Here is a 19,304-nt window from a genome sequence, read left to right as displayed (position 1 = left end):
GNTATACGTAATAATATATTATATATATAGTAGTACTATAAATAATATATATATATATATATATATATATATATTGTTATATACATAATACATGTTATATGGATATTTAAATAAAATAATTCGAAGAATATATCAATTTTTGGAAGAGTTTCCAAACTTTTGGTTCGAAGAATATATATCATTTGTTTCTATTATATGTAGATACTTATAATAGAGTGCTAGATAAGTTTCTTTGGCTATTAATATAAAAATAAATAAAATGTAATGATAATTGAATATGTCTGATGAATTAATACTGCCACAGATTTTTTATGTTTTCTGAGAAATAAGGGATGTATACAGACCGCTTACTGAGTACTCTCTGAGCAAAAATTTGCAAAAAAGAGATTAATATGTTTATTTATTATAATATTTATAATATAAAACTTATCTATTTTATTATGAATATTATAATAAATAAACATATATTAATCTCAATTTTGCTCAATAATCCATAATACTGAATGCACCCAAGGATTTTGAAATTTTTTCTGACCGATATAAAATAACCGATTTAAGTGCAATATTGTCTATTTATTTAGTTGACTTTACGGAAATTAAAATTTTATGAAATGAATTTTGAAATATAAAAATATAAAAAGTATAATCCAAAATAGGACGACCTATAACCGATTCTTCGATGCTGCCATTATATTTTTTTTAATGCGGTCGTGGCTTTGAAAGGCCATACCAGGTAATACCGTAAAACTATGCTGTCCGTGAATTTTGCGGATTACTGCATAAACGCACGGTGGTAACGTTATGCCGTTGATCTCTTACGGTCCGCGCGCGAACTATTATAGGAACTTTAATCCGTTTACGTTAAACGTTTTACTGCTCGCGTTCAAAGCGATAGCTTTTAATGCACGAGAAATGAACGAAACTGTACGGCTTGGAATTACTACCGTCGACCGGGTGTTTCGCTCTAGGCAATGCAGATGAAAAGTCCTATCAGCAAAGGCACCAGCGATTGCATCTGCCACGACGACCTACGTTATTACACGGGTTGTGGTCCATTTTCAGCAGCCGGACAGTAAAATTCTATATTATAATCACTATTCACGCATCAATGCAAATCGGGTAATATATTTTTATTTCAATTTCTGACCTGGATGGGGCGGGTTCGTTGTAAATTATTTACATTTTCACTGTTGACTCTTTTTCGCTCATCGATTATATAGATGCTGAGTTTAGATCTCGCAATCTCTAGTAAGCGTAATTACGAATTATTACAAAGCTATTCTCGATTTGAAAAATGAAAGTATTCGAACTTCAATTTTGGCACTTGAAAGTCATCATAAGCAATCTTTTGTCTTAATCTTCCAGAACTCGCGAGGTTTATTGGACCTATTCAATTATAAATTTCTTTCAGTCAAAAGTGTCAAACATAAAAAATTTGTTTAAGATTACATCTGCAATTTGAATAGTTTTTATTAAAATATATTTAGTATTCATTTTTTTTATATAAGTTATATTATTTTAATTTCTTGAAATTAATTAGTAGATATTTTTTTAACATAAATTAAATGAGTCAAGACTCAGCATTAACTTATTCCTTTACATCAAAAGAGACACAAATTAAAAATGTGATATTATGAATCGAACTAGGTACATGAACGAATTAGGTAAAGATTATTTTATCATAAAAAGTAAACTAATTTAACTTTCACATATTGTCTGCCAAATAGTATTCGTGTTATTCTTAAGATTTTTAAAGAGCTCATAATTCTTTACAAAAATGACAAATTTTAAAGTTATATCGTTTTTATGGATAAAAAGGAAAGCCTTCTATATAGAACATTTATAGAATTAAGATAGTTTTGGCAATCAAGTTTGGAGAAGAAATTGTTTTTTGGAAATTTAATCATTTTAGCTGATCAAGCTATACTGACTGTTTTGATATTTCAAGTTATATTATTTAATGAATTATTGCAAACTTGTTATAATTTTGTAGAATCAAAATCGTACTTAAAAGCGGTAATTTTTTTAAGGATTGTGAAACGAAAATGTACAAAAACGACATTTAACATTTCTAAAAATCTATTCTTTTGTTAATATTATTTGGTTAGTCAACAATTTTATTGACTAACCAAACTAAAAAATAATTTTTCTCTTTTTCTGAAAAACTAATTTTTCAAGTTGTCACTTTTAAGGGAACGAATTACGTAAAGATTAGATAGATTTTGATGTCAGCTCCGAAAGATTAATTCGATTGCATTTACCGCATACGCTTTTAACGCTTTGATTTAAGTAATATGAGTTTGAATCTGATATAGAGCTTGAGTTTGTATACGTATAACGATAAGAAGTAAGAACCTCTAAAATCTAAGGAAATTGCAGCTTGTGTGATACAAGTGTAATGGGTTAACGTAACGTTATACTCGCTTCTCGTATTGTGCACGCTTTAGAGCTTGATCGTCAACTCTTATTTCTGCGCTGGCACACTCACCAAGGCGTGTTACACGTGTGCGTGAGGGTGAGATACCTGGCGCCCAACTCGTACAGCATCCTCAGGACCGCCAGACTTGCTCCAACAGCATGGCCCCCTTCGACTCCTATGAGGCTTGCTAATCTAGCCTCTTTGTGCGCCCTCTCGATACCTGTAATCATACATTATAACTTATTTCATGTATTATTTCCTTCCTATCGTTATTATTCATAGCATGAATCTGGAATCTCATCACATTGTGAACTCTTGCTCAGATGGGACGTTGGATTTGTATCATAACAGCCTGATTACTCGAGGATGAATGTGTTTCAGATAGATAAATCCCGCATGCAATGCACTTTTAACCCTGGCTGCTGTTTAACATTACGAAGGAGCGACATAAACGAGAAGCTCTCTACGTTTCGGTTCCATCCAGATTTGCGCGTTGTCCATTAACTTTTCTCTCGGCAGAATAATCTCGCTCTTACGAGCTTTCGCACGTAACGCGAGTGACACGTGAATCTAATAACGACTGGAACGTCGTTACGAAGTTCCGATCGTACCTCCGATAAGTAATACCGATGGTAAGTGGATCTGCTAAGTTTGCAAATTCTCTTTGCACGACATTGGAAAACAACGACAAAGCACCGAAAACAGCGCTTCCGAGGGACATATGTACTTATATACCGGAATCTGAAACGAAAGTTTCATCAAAGAAAAATGCTTTTAGTTATGAACACATAATAACTTCTTCGATTCCCTTTTGTCTTACACGATTTTCAGCGTGAACAAGGCGAGTGCAGAATTCAATTACGTTGTGCATAATGCGCGATGCACATGGATCATAATTAAACGAGTTTATCCAGCGTCTCCGATCTTCGGATTAATTAAATCTTTCAAATTGCCCGTGATTATCAGGAATATCTCATCGCGATCGTTAATTACAAAGTGTAAATAAAAGTTAATTAACCCCGGCACGGTGTATGACGTCCAAAGCCCGAAATCCGATCGAAGAAAAGCTCAGTTTGTGGAATCGGAGCTCTTAATCAGGTAATTGAGCATTTTGTCAGCGTTTCGCGAATTCGATCTGCGACGTTTAATCGCTTAATCGAATTGGACGGCGCGAGATCTGGTTGGCGGTATATCTGGGAATCCAATTTTGCGGTCTGCGTTTTGCGGATTTGATTAAAGTACCCATTGGACACACGTTGGGAGGAAGGGGAAGGTGTGTCCAACGCGAGGTGTCAATATGTTTGCGTAAAATTGCACATATATGATTACGATTTATAAACATATATATATTTATAGCGCTTTCCCAGTCGAATTCTTGATGGTTACCTTCGATACTCCGGCGTCGGCTTACGGTGGCTTTACGGACGAGTTCGATAAAGGGGGAAAAAATACGCGGTGTAATTTATCATCCAATTACAAAGAATTCACGGCAGCTAGGTGGAAGTAATACACTTGACGCCAACGGCGGATTATCGCGCTTCTAAAAATATCGTTTCACAGCAAGGTAATATCACAAAAGCAGTAACCGGAATACATAATACCCGCGCTGCATCGTTACGATATATACCGGTGTATATTTTTAATACGTTCAACGTGCCTATACTCGTGTACCGGTCGAACGATCGATAATTGAAGAGCTCATGCAGATAGGGCTTTTGCATAGGATAAACGTTTTCGGAGATAAATTTAGTTTTATGATTTTAGGACATGCCAATTTTATAGTCTTTTATAACTCAAAATGACTATCCTACTTAAATTTAAAAAACACACGTACAAAATTAAAAAAGCCAAGCACTATTCTTTTAAAGATTAAATTGGTCTACTTCCTTCTCTGCGAGCGACCCTTACAGCGCTGGCATTGACGAATTATAATTTTCTTCGTACTTGCGAAAGTTTGTGAAACGAAAGTTTGTAAGTAGAAGAGTGCTTGTACTAGAATTTGCATACTTTTTAAATGTATAATCCCATTTTTAGGACGACAGATCGTGGAAGCCATCTTTCAATATGAAAACTTCTGATGTGTCTACACAGAGAAAACGGTTTTATTATAGAAATGTCTGAAAATTTAACTAGATTCATATCTGAAAAGAATTTCATTAACTTGTTAAAATAAATATATACAACGCCTAGGGATGTATAATCTCTATAAAAATATAATTGCAATATTTATACTTCCCATACAAATGAATATTACACAAAAATGAATATTACACATGAATCAATGATTAAGATTAATATTATAGTTCAAATAAAAATTTTCTCATCTTATTTTAATTATTTTTTAAAAACATGTTTACTTCTTATTGAAAAAATTTTGATATGGGTTGTTTATCTAAATTTTTTTATTTAGATTTTTTACTCAGATTTAAAAAATTTGCACTATATTTTCTATGTGTTACTTTCAAATATGATATATCATTCCTTTACTTTAATAGTGACATAATTAAAAAAAATTAAGTTTTTTTAGAAAAAAGGAAAAAACATAATTATTCAATTTAACAAAAAATTATTGATTCTCAAATAATATCGACAAAAAGAATATATTCTTAAAAACATAACCAATCATTTTTATCATTTTTCTTATACAACCTTTAAAAAATTATCCTTTTTGAGTTGTGATGATTTTAATATCCTAACAAAATTATAACAAATCTGGAATAGTTTATCATACGTGACATAAAAATATCAAAGCAATTTATATTTGTCTTGATCAATTAAAATAAAGAAATTCAAAATAAAATATTTTTTTTTTATTTTAATCACTAAAATTGTTTTTAAATGTTTTCTGTCAAACTCTCTTTTTTATCTACAAAAACGACACAAAATTTGTCACTCTTGTAGAAAATATTACAATCTCTTTAAGAATGACATAAGTGCTATTTGACAAATAGACTGTGAAGTTAAATTAGTTTATACTTTTGATGATTGATACTTCGAGTAATTTTTACGTAACTCATTTACGATAATAACTTGAAAATCACATTTTTTTAATTGTGTCACTTTTTATTTATTTATTATTAATTTATTATTAATTAACTAAGAATGATATAGAAAAATCTATAGCTTATTCTTAATTTCATTTTGTTAAAAATGTAACCTGGTATATGATACAATCTTGAATGTCAATGATAATACTATACAAAATTTGGACAATCTAACAGACATTGAATCTTATATAATTTGATGATCCAACAAAATTATATTTAGATGTATATCTAATTAAATTATTTTTAGATGTATATCTAACTAAATATTTAAATACTCTAGTAAAATCGTTTTTTTTCGTGTATTTAAGATCGTTTTAATTTTGCTTCCTTTAGCTTTTTACCTCCTTTAATGAATTCCTTTCTCCAATTTTTTAACGGTAAAGCTTAGCGCTGCATTTTTTCAGACTACATTTTTGAAATAAATTGCATGCGTCACAAGCGAATTGTTGAATTATTTGTTGCGGCTTTAATTTTTCTCGTTGACGTAGCCGACGATTACGTTGTATTACGGTTTCTTTAATGGACGAATGGACGAAAAAAGAGTGACGCAAATAAAACACATGCTGTCGATGGTCATCTGATTTAGTGCAGCTTGCGATTTATACTTTTGCACCCGCCCGCACGTAACGCTGATACATTTGATCCTGCGAGTGTATCGGTTCGGGGTGTCCCTGCACGTACGTATGCACATATATCTCGCACAAAGTGCATGCGAATGTATGTACGTGCTCGCGCTCACGTATATACTAAGACTAGCATTTCGACATTATCGGAGGAGCTACGGCTCCATGGTTTCAGAACATTCTTCCATTCCTCCTGGAATTTCTCATCTTCCACGTTCTACCAGAGCCCTTTCTTCCATCTGGCAGATTGCTTCCCCAAAGTGCTATATTTTGTACTTTCTCGCTTGCGAGCTCTCTTCGCGCGAAACCCCCCTTTTGCCAGACGGGAAAGATAGCGCACCACTGTGATGTGTAACGTGCACGAAATTTGCATATTTTTAAAAAGACGAGCACGCGGTTTACTTTACGGTGACGTACGATCGTTTGTCTTTCTATCAACGTTCACATAAATGTACTGCGAGTACAAGTGGAGACAATACTTTGAGAAATATGAATCGAGAACGGATTGCGCGCATATAAGGTAAAGTATGTGATTTTCTCTATATCTACCACGTGTCGAAGGAAAAATGCGGTAGGGGACGTAAAATGCTCCGAAAATTAAAGGTGACTTTTTTCGAGACAGATATACTGGCGAATACTGTGCGAAATTGTTTTCTTCAGAAACATCACTCGCCGATGTGGATTCGACACTCGAAAATATCATGCGAAAAAATGTGAAACAGCGTATGCCGGAATGACAACAAGCGTTTACATTTTCCATGATATATCTTGGCCTTTTTAATCAGCGATGAAAAAATTCTCGTGACACGTGGAGAGGGAATGCGGGAACGGGCTGTCGGTTTCATACAATCAGCTGTCCGTATGTATGAACGTACATATGCGTATTTTATGTTCATTTGCATATGGATGTGCACGGCGACATGCAGTCGTCGACGTTCGGGGTTATCGAACGGAGTACGTTGGTCGGTAGTGCCGGACCGACATTTTTCCATTCCAGTTGGAATTTACCATCCGGCGCATCTTTCTCGTGTTCCATCATCTTCCCATCGGATTTGCGTTACGCTTAGACAGCGCGCATTGTGACAGCGGGACGACGAAATCCAGTAGCAAATATTTGCTCACCAAATATAGGAAATTTTCTAGGAATTCGTCTGACGCGTACACATCCTCGTAAAATAAGACACATTAAAAATAACTAGGAGAGAAAAAGAAAGAAAAAGAGAGAGAGATGCTTCTTTTTAAGCGAACGTTAAGAAAAAAACAATAGCAACTGAGGTGAGAAGCTATGGCAGAAATTTTACATTATTTAAAAATGAAAAAGAATTCGATATATTCTGTTAGAGTGCAGGAATATGCACGGAATTTTCTATATAAGATAATCCTTAATCTGTTATATTATATATATTATATTATATATATATATATTAAGCAAAATTTGCTTTAATCTCTTCCGTTTCAAACTTCTTCACTCTATCAAAGGTTTCATTGAATAAATATCATAAAATATTTAATATAATTCTCATCGATAGCGCTTAATTTCGTGTTTGATTGAAATATTCATTTCGATTGCCTCGAGTAACTCTATTTATATAATGCTTGCAGAAAAACAAAAGCATAATGATTATTTCCCGTAATATTAAACTTGATAAAAGTCTTTGTAATATCCGTCTCGCGAATATCTATCTTTTCTTAGAAATACATATGACAAATAAAAATCAATCGATAAAGCGACGCTATTTACCGCGACTTCGTTTTTTTTCTTATTTTTAAGTGTTGCAGATTCATCGTGTTTTAATTGCCGTTATCATCGATTTTTTCTTTTTTTTTCATTTTTGCATGTTTAAAGAAAAATCTATCAAAATCTTTATGATATTCATGTCAAAACATTATGATTATAATGACTGTAAAAATAAATGTAATAATGTAATAATAAAAATATCTTTAGGGGAAAAAAGCGATTTTTTTTATTAAATTATATGGAGGTATCACAAAATTAACGCAAGAGTGATGGATTTTCTACAATTTAAGCTTTAAATCTTAAGTCGTAAGTAATTGACTAATCATATGAAAAGAATATTAAATATTATGATTAGTCAATTTTTACAGCTTAAAACTTAAAGCTTAAGTAATGAACTAATTATAGAAAGCCTATGAGACGACATAAACATTTACAAAAATCTTTAAAATAAGATAAGGTCTAAAACACATCCTAATCCTTTAAAATACTTGACAAATTTTTAATTTTTTCTAATTATCTTTCTTTTTAATTTTTATCAAAATTTCAATTATCTTTTTAAAAAAGAGAAGCTCTAATATATTATTCTTATTTAATTCAAATCTTTTGAAAAACAAATATAAAATGAAAACATGACAAATTCAGTGGCTGTAACAATTTGTTATTGCAAAGTGGCAACGAATATAGAACAAAGTGGCGTACAAAATTTATCGTATAAATGTGATTTTCGAAATGTGCCAAATAGTACACTGTATTTTTACGAACGTATTCGATCATCATCAGATTTTTTATGGCATCAATAAATTTGTTCCGTGCTGCGTGAGAGATTCGATTCTTTATGTGAAAATTTCGCTTTTAAAAATAGAAGAGAACCGATACGAGAAAAACATTTTTCCCTCGGCTCGATCTTATTACATTCTCGTTTTTTTTTTCCAATTCTTTAGGGGAACATCGCACCTGGAAAACTCAACTGTTCATCGGCGGATCGTTCTGAAATGGATTCGACGAGGTCGAAAGATGCTTCTTACATTGGAAAAACAATTGCTCGTTTCCTCGATCGCACTTCTTCCACATGGTCTAAAGTGCATTCTAAATTTTTGAAAGAAAGAATACGTAGCGAAGATGATGTGGAAGGATGCAAGAACGAAGCGCGGGATAGAAAAATGACGATTCTGGCTTGCCTCCGAATATCGAGGGATCTCGAATATGTCGAGAACTCGAAACGGGAAATAGGTAACACGATTCGACAATGAAAATTTAATGCTGTAGCGATTCGCTCGGTTCCAGACGCTCCAGGAGACGTAGCGAACACGTGCTGCAGACGACACATTTCCAAGGGCGACATTTTAAGTTATATTTTTATTTTCGTGAATATCCATCAGCATGCGAAACATGCGAGACATGGAGATTAGAGGAAAAAGTCGGCGCAGAGTGCGGACGCGGATAACGGCCGGGAAAAAAATTTCATAAAATGAACCTAAAAATCTGTTTGTGCGGATGAGGGAAAAAATTACTGTGGATTTTGTCTCTATACTTTAAACATTAATCTGTTGGAGAATAGATTGATATAGCGAGCAATTATGCAAGACTGATCCAGTGCTGAGCAACACATTAATCTCCGGGCGAAACCAGATTATCAAGTAATATGCCTGGCATTAAAGGGTTAAGTGGAATATTCGTTATAATTTGAGGTGGATAAATTTCCCGGCGGATGAAAAATAGGGAGCATTTTAAATTGATGGCTCTCAAAAGTTCTTCTGCGGAATGTCGTTCACATATTTTTCTGAGTGGCGAAGTGCCGACCAAGCGAACTCAATCGAAAGTATTCCAAGCTCGAAAGTATCGAACGGAACTGAGGTCAAATCGCGCTGGCATTTCGCCAAATGTATCGCCGGGCGAATTTTCATTCTCGCAGGCCGTGATGGATTTAACGTTTCGCTAATAACTTATGCATTCTTGATTTTATCGCTGCATTCACGAACCCGTAAACGGACGGATGAAAATACGAACCTTCCGCTGTGGTAACGAGGACCATACTGTCCGCATGCTTGTTGACCAATCGGCGAATAAGATCGATCTGTTCCAGGGCCAGCTGGACCGAGTCGAGATGCTGCGACGAGCAGGGCACATACGCGGACCAGAACTGCAACGATAAAGCGGAAATGTATATGTAAGTTAAATCGCACTTCAAAATTTATTACTTAATTTTTAAGTGGGTAGGTGGAGCCACAGTACTTCAGATATAGATTTCTTTAAAACTTTGTTCTGAGAAAGGAAAATATTGCCTAGATATCCAGAAGTTTTTCATTATTTTTATTCCTCAAACTCATAAAGATATAACTAATGTAAATTTATTTAACTATACATAACATGATGTATTATAAAAAATGTAACTACACTGAAGAAAGTTTATATATTAAATTTTAATAAACATTTGTTTGAATAGTACTCAGTATTTTCCAAATATAAACATACACTTATTTTTGATGCAAAAATTATTAATTTGACTTAACTATCATTTTTTTTTACTGAAAATATTTTTCTTATTGCATAAAACAAATATTTTTGGAGGTCTTCTCATTTACCAATTGTGGTATTTTTAAATTACCTACTTAAAAATTAATGATTAAAGCACACAAAATTCATAAACATAGCTAGCTATAAGACTATTGGATAAATAAGCATGTTATGTAAATGAATATGGAAACTTTATGTTGGATGTTCAAGTCCAAACGATCTTATATTATGCTATGCTATGCTTATACATTTTTTATGCTATAGCTCTAAAGCTCTAAAGCTTTTATTCACTCACCATTATTATTTAAGATTGTAACTTTAGAAGAGAGAAACATAATAAAAATTCTTGCAAAATATATTTGAGTAGAAATAATTTTCAATGAAATAATATTTGTAATTAATAGAATAAACTTACAAAATATACAAAACTTACAAAATATACTGTAAACTTTTTATTTCAGGAAGAAATTAAATCATATTCATTTCTATATGGTTTTAACAATTTCTGTATGGTTTGACAATTTGTCATTACAGTGAACAATAGCTTATTTTGTTTTTGATTATGCATAATTCATTTCCAGGTATATGGTCATTTATTAATTACATACAAAATAAAAAGGAATTTTTGATATTTTAAATCAGTTTTATCGATTGTAATCCTAGTAGCAATTTATTGGCAATATTGATAAATATATGTATGGCATGTGTATTGGGGACGTATTGAACTAATATTAAGTCAATATATGGTACCAATAAATTGTATTACTAAGGAAGTATTGTTTTATTGAAACATATTTTCATTTCCATATTAATATATTTTGCAAAAATTTTTATTGCGTATTTTCTCGCTTCTAACGTCAAAATCTGAGATAGTAAACAGGAATCTTAATCTACGTAAACATGTTGAACGCGGTGCTTCTGATTTTTTAATATTTAATATGCACACATATACACAAAGATCATATAATATTTTACTGTACAACGAGTAAACGTAAACGCAAAACTAATTATTATTTAATTATTTCAAAAATATGTAAATTTGATATCACGTTGAACTTTATGGAATTTATTATGTTAACGGATATATTGTAACGATATTGTAATATAAAGTAGGCTGTTCTTATGCTAAAGCTAAAATCGATAAAAATGCGATTTATTGCAACGGATTATCTTTATTCAATATTGGCGAGCTTACTCGCGTTTAAAACACGATAGCATTAATCGCATTCGTATTCTAATTACAAGATATTTCTGACACATATAATGCTCCGCTTTAATCCAGTAGCATCTGATAACGCTAGGAATAATTAAATGCGTATTACGATAGTACAAACGCGGGAGTAATTTGCATTTTAAATGGTTTGATATCGGCAATGATAATAAATAACGAAAACTTTAAGAGTCGCTTTGCAATGCATTCAAAGCAAGAATAAACGGTTCAGAATAATTTGAATGTTCTGAATGTGTCTCCTAAGGTTATGCTCCATGTACGACATATACTTGGCGCTGCAAAAAATAGCAAATGTGACTTCAAAAAGCACGCGATGCAAAGATCGTGATTTCTGTTTCTTTCCCCGTCACGCGAGATCATGTACAGCGATATAATTAGTTTCTCCTACTTACTTTTCCTCGTTACGTCGACATCCGTTTGACATTATTGGGATTTATTCGTATTTTTTAGACGTTCATTATTCAAATCAAATAAGCCAGTGCTTAGATTTCTTTCACTATTAAATTCATAATATCAAATTATACCCAATTTGTGTAGCAATAACTGGAGGCTTATACAGACATTTTACTTATATATTTGATTTACTATTGGGCCCACAAAATTCTTTTTAGTTTTATTTTTATTAATCTAAAGAGTTTATTTTTGTTAATTTGTTTTTTTTAATGTACAATATTAAATTAGACCACATTTGAATTATTTTTTGATCATTTGTATAGGTCGTCACTGCTTCTATTCAATATGTGGTTAATTTAACTAAAACAATGGAGTTGAACAATTTAATCAAGAAAATGTATTAAATTTAATTTTATTATTTACTAAATGCATACATTAATGTAGACGTTGTTTACCAACAGAAATGAAGTGATTTAAATTTTGGCGTACATGAAAATTAAAAATAACAAAATGTTATTTAATTCAAAAAATCTATTACGAAAAATATAAACAGTTGGATTGGATCTAAATGTTTAATAATGTTTAAATAACGATTGTTAATAATACAAATAATAGATAACATTCAATCATAATTAGATGTTTAAGGGATTAGATTATATCTTTGATATAATAATGTTCTTTCTTTCCATATTTTATCAGACTGTTAAATTCATAAAATGAATAAAATTATATCCAACTTAAGTTATCTTCAATTATTTTTATAGATCGCAGCAAGATTTTAAGGGATGAAACTCCTTATATATAAAATAGTGTTTAGCTTTTTTCGTTATATTTCAAAAATTATTCGAGATAGCAAAAAATATCTAATACAAAAGTTTTATAATAAAATTATCTCTACTTGTCTACATAAATAATGTTTTTAAATAATAATTTTGAAAATATGAATTTTGAAAAAAATTATTTTTTAAAAATATTATTAAAAATAAATAGAAATAATTTGACAATATAAATTTTATATAAATTCTTTTTATATTTTTAATTATTTTTGAGATGTAATGAAAAAATTAAAAACTGTTTTACATTTAAAGGGTGATTTCACTCCTTAAAATTATTTATCTGCCGCTATGCTCTTTTTTAAATTCATCTAATACTCATGTAAGCTATAAATATATAAAGTCTCTTGTAAGTACATACATTAATGGATGTTGTTTGAAATTAATCATAGAAATGAATTGATTTATTTTGTCACACATAAAAATTAAAAATAATAAAATGTTATTTAACCATGGGATTGAGTTACCATTGCTCCTTTGATATTTAATACTGTACAGCCTGTACACATATTTCTCTTGAGGAAAATGAGAAAACACGATTAAGCGAAGTTAATGAATTCTTATCAAGAGGCTACTGGCTGATGTCCCGTCGGACGACACCGTCGGAACTTGGAAATGAGAAACATTAAGTTCTTGCGCCCGGTCGGAACCGAGGCTATGGTGTCTTATTTCAGTGCGAATTTTCCACATTATGCACAAGTCGCGCATCGCGCGTCGTCGCGTCGACGGGAAGTTTTATTTAACAACGCGGACGAAATTTATGTCCAAAGCGTGAGGTTACCGTCACAGTGTCATAAATCAACGTACACGGAGGAGGCGCGAGAGCACTTCCGTTTTTTCTCATCATGTCCTCCCTCCTTCAATGTCTGCCGCCGACAGAAATTACACTGTGAATTGCGACCGTTAATAGTGATGGGCTTTAATCGCGTGCGATACCAGCAGTGATAATTACTACGTTCGGGACGTCTGTATTTCGAATACTTCGGCGACTTCTTCCGCGAGACGGTTAATTGCGATGAGTAAATAATTCAACGGCAATAGGAAGTTCAGCCTGCGGTTTAATGGTAGTACGCCAAATGGAAACGGCAGCTTCTAACTCTAACTTCTAATTACTTTTGTATATAGCTGAAAATCTACTTGCGGCGAAACGATTGGAAAAAGAAAAGATGGACTTATCATTATCGAACGAGTGAATGGATTATCGGACAGCATTATCGGAATATAATCACGTGGGATGTCTTTATACTTTCACCTAGCAACGAAAAAGTATGAATTATAATATTGTTTAACAAATTTCTTTTTTTAATAATTATTTTTAACAAATTTTTAAATAAGCAATTCCACCGAAAACTCAATAAAAAACTACTACTCCCATAATAAATAGGATAAATGGACAAAATATTAACGGTCTTTTATAATTTTCTTACTTTTTTTATATATGACATACGTACAAAGATACATTGTTCGCATTGAGTTAGAACTGAGTTAGCAGTTATCAGTAATCTCAGTTTTAAATGAATCCCAACTTCAAACGGTGAAAGAAACGTGGTTTTACAAGATTACGAGAACAGAGCTACATAATCTTGCATCAAAGAAAATGCAGGGATATTAAGCAGAATATACTGACATCTGTATTAGCGCACAATCACCCTTCATTCTCTCTTCCTTTAGATATCGTAAGAAAGCAGTTACCACGATATTTTAGGTCAGACGTTCGCAGAACATATCTCAGTCATGTGCGCGTGTGTGCACGTGTATACGCGAGATTTCTTTTTCCCTTTCGCACCACTATCTCAGCTCCGCACAAGAACGAGCAGTAGTCATGGTGAGTTTTAGGTCAAACGTTCGTAAAAATACTTTCCTCTTCGTGTATAGAACGTGTCGCGTCTGCGATTCCACTTAAAGGCGAACTGTGGCTGTAAGAGCTGCGCTCTTATATACGTTTTAGCAATTTTGTGGCTATACGATGCGAGCTGGCTATTAAGACGGCCGTTTTAACTTATCCTGTGGAGAGCACTATGCGAACAGCCGCACATAAAAATCAATTAAAAAAATTGCTTTCTTTTTCATCGCGCTACTTTAATTCTTACATCTGGCGTTGTGTAAATTTTAACCGTATCTCCTATTATGGTATCGCTTATACTCCATTTCTTAAAATATAATATAATTGCATATCATTCTTAATCCAATTTTGAAGCAATTTTTAAATTATTCTAAAAAACTTCCATTTAAAACTACTAGAAAACATCTTAAAAACTTTTGGAGAAACTTCATAGTTATACATTATATTATATTAATAAATATTTTAAATATTTTAAAATTTAAATATTTTTTGGAATCTGAAAATTTTGAATATATCACAAATTTTGATAAATCAGCAAAAATTATATCAAATTTTGAACAAAACTATTTACTATTATTTATAAATATGATCAATTAACACTTTAATTAAATTGTATAAAACGTAACTTTAATTTAACATCTGACATTATGTTGTGTATTCCTAAAAAAAAACATAAATCACAAAATAATATAACTTTTAATATATTATTGCGCTAATATGCCAAAATTTTTAGAAATTTCAACATTTTTAAAGTTTAAAAAATTTTTAAAGTAACAAAAGAAAGTTTACAAAATTTTTAAGAATTTCTAATTTCAAATAAAATCACTTTTGTTATACCTTCAAAATCATTAAGTTAATGTGCTTGTTACAAACCGATATTACAAAATACAATAATTAATAAATAATATTATAATGCTAACTGTATTAAAATATTTTAATAAATAATTGTGACAAAACGAAATTAATCGATCATTCAAAGGTATTCAAAATAGATGATAAAATGCTTTTATTTTAATAATAATAATTCAAAATAATCGGTACATAAGCTGTTCGCTCTGCAATCCTTTCTTCTAAAATTCTGAATTCTTGTTTAATCGAAAAATTGATATTAAAGAAATTTGATGCGAAAATTGGCAGTTAAAATTTTTTGTTCAAAAATCCAATCAACACGCGAAAGACAATTGCATTTTTATTCAGTTATTCAATATAAAAATATATAATGAGAAAGGGACAATAATGGAAATTCAATTTGATCAATTATAAAAAAAAGGGAAATGAAAATCATATTTCGCCATTGGCTTTCCAACTTCTCCATCAGTCTTCCTTCTCCGTATCTAAAATTTCGAAACAACCACGCGAGACTTAAATTTCCTTCCGTCCGTACGAATTGCTTCTCTCACGACGAAGACGCCGAAAGTGTAACGTAAATTTCCAGCGAGAATCTAGCGACGCGATAAATCAGGATGCCTCGACTCATCTCAAGTTAGAATGCACTTTCGCGATTTGTGATGTGCCGGAAGTGCCGAAGGTTTCTCGAGACAGCCCGAGGGTTCAAACGAAAGTATACTCATCACATGTATTCTTTGGATTCTGCGACGCGCTAGTGTATTATGTGTGAAAAATTGTAGTGAGATCTTTTGACTTTCTTTTATACTAGAAATAGCCTCTCTAAGTAAATAAGATTTTCCTTGAAGAATGCTGGAAAAATGCTGTATATAAAGACTAATAGACCTCGTGTAATATCTAACAGCAAAATTTTTATGTTATAATGTTGCAAAATTGATGTCTATAATCTGTTCTGTTGTTGAATTGAAAAAGCGATGAATTGAAAAAGCGTTGTACGAAAGGATGGAAAATCTCGTCTATGCTGCGATGCCGTCTAAGACTCTATGTAAGTCGACGGCACGCGATCAATGGTAAGTAACCTTCCGCTACCGGATACCGCCAGCTCGTCTGAATTAACAGGACAGTGATAGATTGAGGCGAGTCTCGGTTTGGCTGCTGTATATATTCGATATATGCGTTATGTACATGAATGTGTACGCGCGTTCGTCCCAATGGACATAACCGAGTGGTTATCCTTTTCGTTTTGACGTTGGTAGACTGGATATCTTAAGGGATCTGTCGAGGTCGAAACACGAGGCAACTCAAGATGCAAGCTGTATGATCTCTTCCTTTGTAGAAAAGTACTACTGCACGGTAGTATTTTGAGGCATTACTGGTACTATTACATTACAGTAAGTGTGCAGTAGTGCAGTAATATCTCAAAATACTGCGCATTAGTAGTGCTCAGTAGTACTTTTCTACAAGAGTTCAAAGATATCGTTTTTTTTAATATTGAAAGTTTCAACATTATATATCTATTGTTTAAAAAAAATCACGTTTATAAAATTATATGTTAATAAAGTAAAGAAGGTTAGACACTCAAGAAACGAGCAATGAAATCAAGAAATATTAATATAATAAAAATAAAAATAAAATTTAATATCAAATCGTTACCAAAAAATAATAGGACTTTTTAACTACACAGAGCTTTTATCAATTAACGAAATCAATAGAATATAAAAATTTGAATGTTAAGGATCGGGTTTATCTTTACATAATTAGATCTCTATAAAAAGTGACTAAAATTAGAAATTTATATTTTCTATATAAAAATGAATATTATATACATATGAAATAGTTCAATATTTACAAGAATACATGTAAGAATACAATTTTATAGTTTGAATGAAAATTTTCTCACTTTATCTCAATTATTTTTTAAAAATATATCTATTTCTTATTGAAATAATTATTGAGATTTTAAGTCATCGCTAAATTTTTTGTATCGCTTTTAAAATATAAAAAAATTTTTTCATTTTGTTGTCAAAAAATATACGTAATATATAATACTTATATTCTTGATAATTATTTTGAAGCCATTTTGATATACATCTTCAAAATCATACATTTTCAAAATGCAAGAATGATATTGTTTTTATGATGCTCCTACAATTTATTTTTAATTTTTATCTATTTATTAGATAATTTTATTCTGTCGATGTATATTTTTACATTTAACATTGAAGTTTTTATATTCTACCGATTTCGTTAGCTGATGAAGACTGCGTGATTGATATATCCTATTATTTTTTTACAATGATTTGATTAAATTATTATTTATTATCTTCTCTTTTTTATTCGTTCTTCTAATCTTATTATTTTGCTTTGTACAAGTTGATTTTCATTTGATATTATTGTTAATAAAATTCCATTATTAATAAAATTAAACAAAAATCTATATAAATATATAATTTGATTGGACAGCGTAATGCGATCACGCATGCTTCTATTATTATTAACGACGTTCTACGGGATATTTCATGTTATGCGCCTTCTATATGATATAATTACAAAATTCTCCCGTCAGTGGCATTCCGATTTTAATTGCATTATTAATTGTTTCGTATAAAAATATCTGATATCTTTGAAAAAGTTTCCGCGTAATTATCCAACCATTGTTGCGTTTCGGTCATCAGCGTAATAATTTTTCCTCGTTATTACGCCATGCCTCGGAAACCTCGCGCGATCACAGATTGGCATTAATTATGAAAAATTGCTCGTAACGTGCGGCGGTATGTTGCACGTGCGCGCATCGTAAATACAGTGCGTTTTACTAGCATCTCCACTCATTATGCATGAAATTAATATTCCATTTAATAACATTAATGATTTCATTACGTTGCAACGATAAATGGTGCGCATTTACACGTCTTCTCGTTAGCTCGGTGGATGCTCGTTTGATTTCTCTCCGCCTCGCTAGAAGATGAGCGGATAACATTAAAACAACTAAGATCTCGATCCTTTTCAAAGGTATTTTTATTCCACGCTGCACTTCCACGCTGCACTGATTTTTCGGATTCGTGACAACTCCTTTCTTGCGGCTTACCATCTCGTTTGCCGTAAGCGCGTCTAGATAACGGAAGCGTTTTAATAATTGGGGATCATCTCGAGACTGTCTTTGCTAACGAGAATGATGGCATTTTCAAAGGTCTCTCGAGAAATTTCCTTTCTACCCGAGGAGGCGTAATGTATATCGAGCGATCTTCGACATTATCCTTTCATCCGACATGACGCAACGTGACATCGCGTCGGGGCCACGAGCTCGATTTCTGTATCCCGCCGCGCCCGTTCGGCTGCAAATTCCATTGTAACTGAAAATTTCACAGGGGTTTAATCTCCTGCGATGTATTATTTACTTATTCCCTATGTAGCACGTGCAAGCAACAACTTCGTTAATTCGTAATGCATTTTAACGGATTCCGCAAGCAATCCTCGAATCTCGTTTGAAAAAAACGTGGATTTATCCAAAGTTATAGAGTACAGACCGTGCTATCCGTGTGTAAAAGTGATCGACAAAATGAGAGGGATAGAGCGTAAAGAGCGTAAAGATGGCCAGTCTCTATTATATTTACTGTCTAAATCTGAATCAGTGGATAATCATTGATATCAGTATGCCATGCCTGATAATCGGTGAATTAAATATGAGATCCCTGACCTAGCTAATTTTTATGATGTAATCTAACTAACCATGTTTTAATAACTTAAATTCAATGAATATATTGGATAATAGTATTGGATAATAGTATTGGAATTAACATGCAAATATCAGTATCTTTAA

General features: G+C 31.9%; 1 protein-coding gene across 1 annotated transcript in view; it reads right to left on the bottom strand.

Moving 5' to 3' along the window:
- Positions 1 to 19,304, bottom strand: part of LOC105627166 (dipeptidase 1) — an 88,694-nt gene that overhangs the window by 41,338 nt on the left and 28,052 nt on the right. Inside the window, exons 3-4 of the mRNA XM_012208456.1 lie at positions 9,835 to 9,967; positions 2,489 to 2,639 (exon numbers count right to left, since the gene is read on the bottom strand). Of these exons, the coding sequence (XP_012063846.1) occupies positions 2,489 to 2,639; positions 9,835 to 9,967 (284 nt within the window). The remainder of the gene's footprint in view (positions 1 to 2,488; positions 2,640 to 9,834; positions 9,968 to 19,304) is intronic.

Source organism: Atta cephalotes (assembly GCF_000143395.1).
Source record: "Atta cephalotes unplaced genomic scaffold scaffold00001, whole genome shotgun sequence".
Classification (NCBI taxonomy): domain Eukaryota; kingdom Metazoa; phylum Arthropoda; class Insecta; order Hymenoptera; family Formicidae; genus Atta; species Atta cephalotes.
Note: the sequence above shows the minus strand (reverse complement) of the source record. Positions and strands in the feature narration are given on the sequence as shown.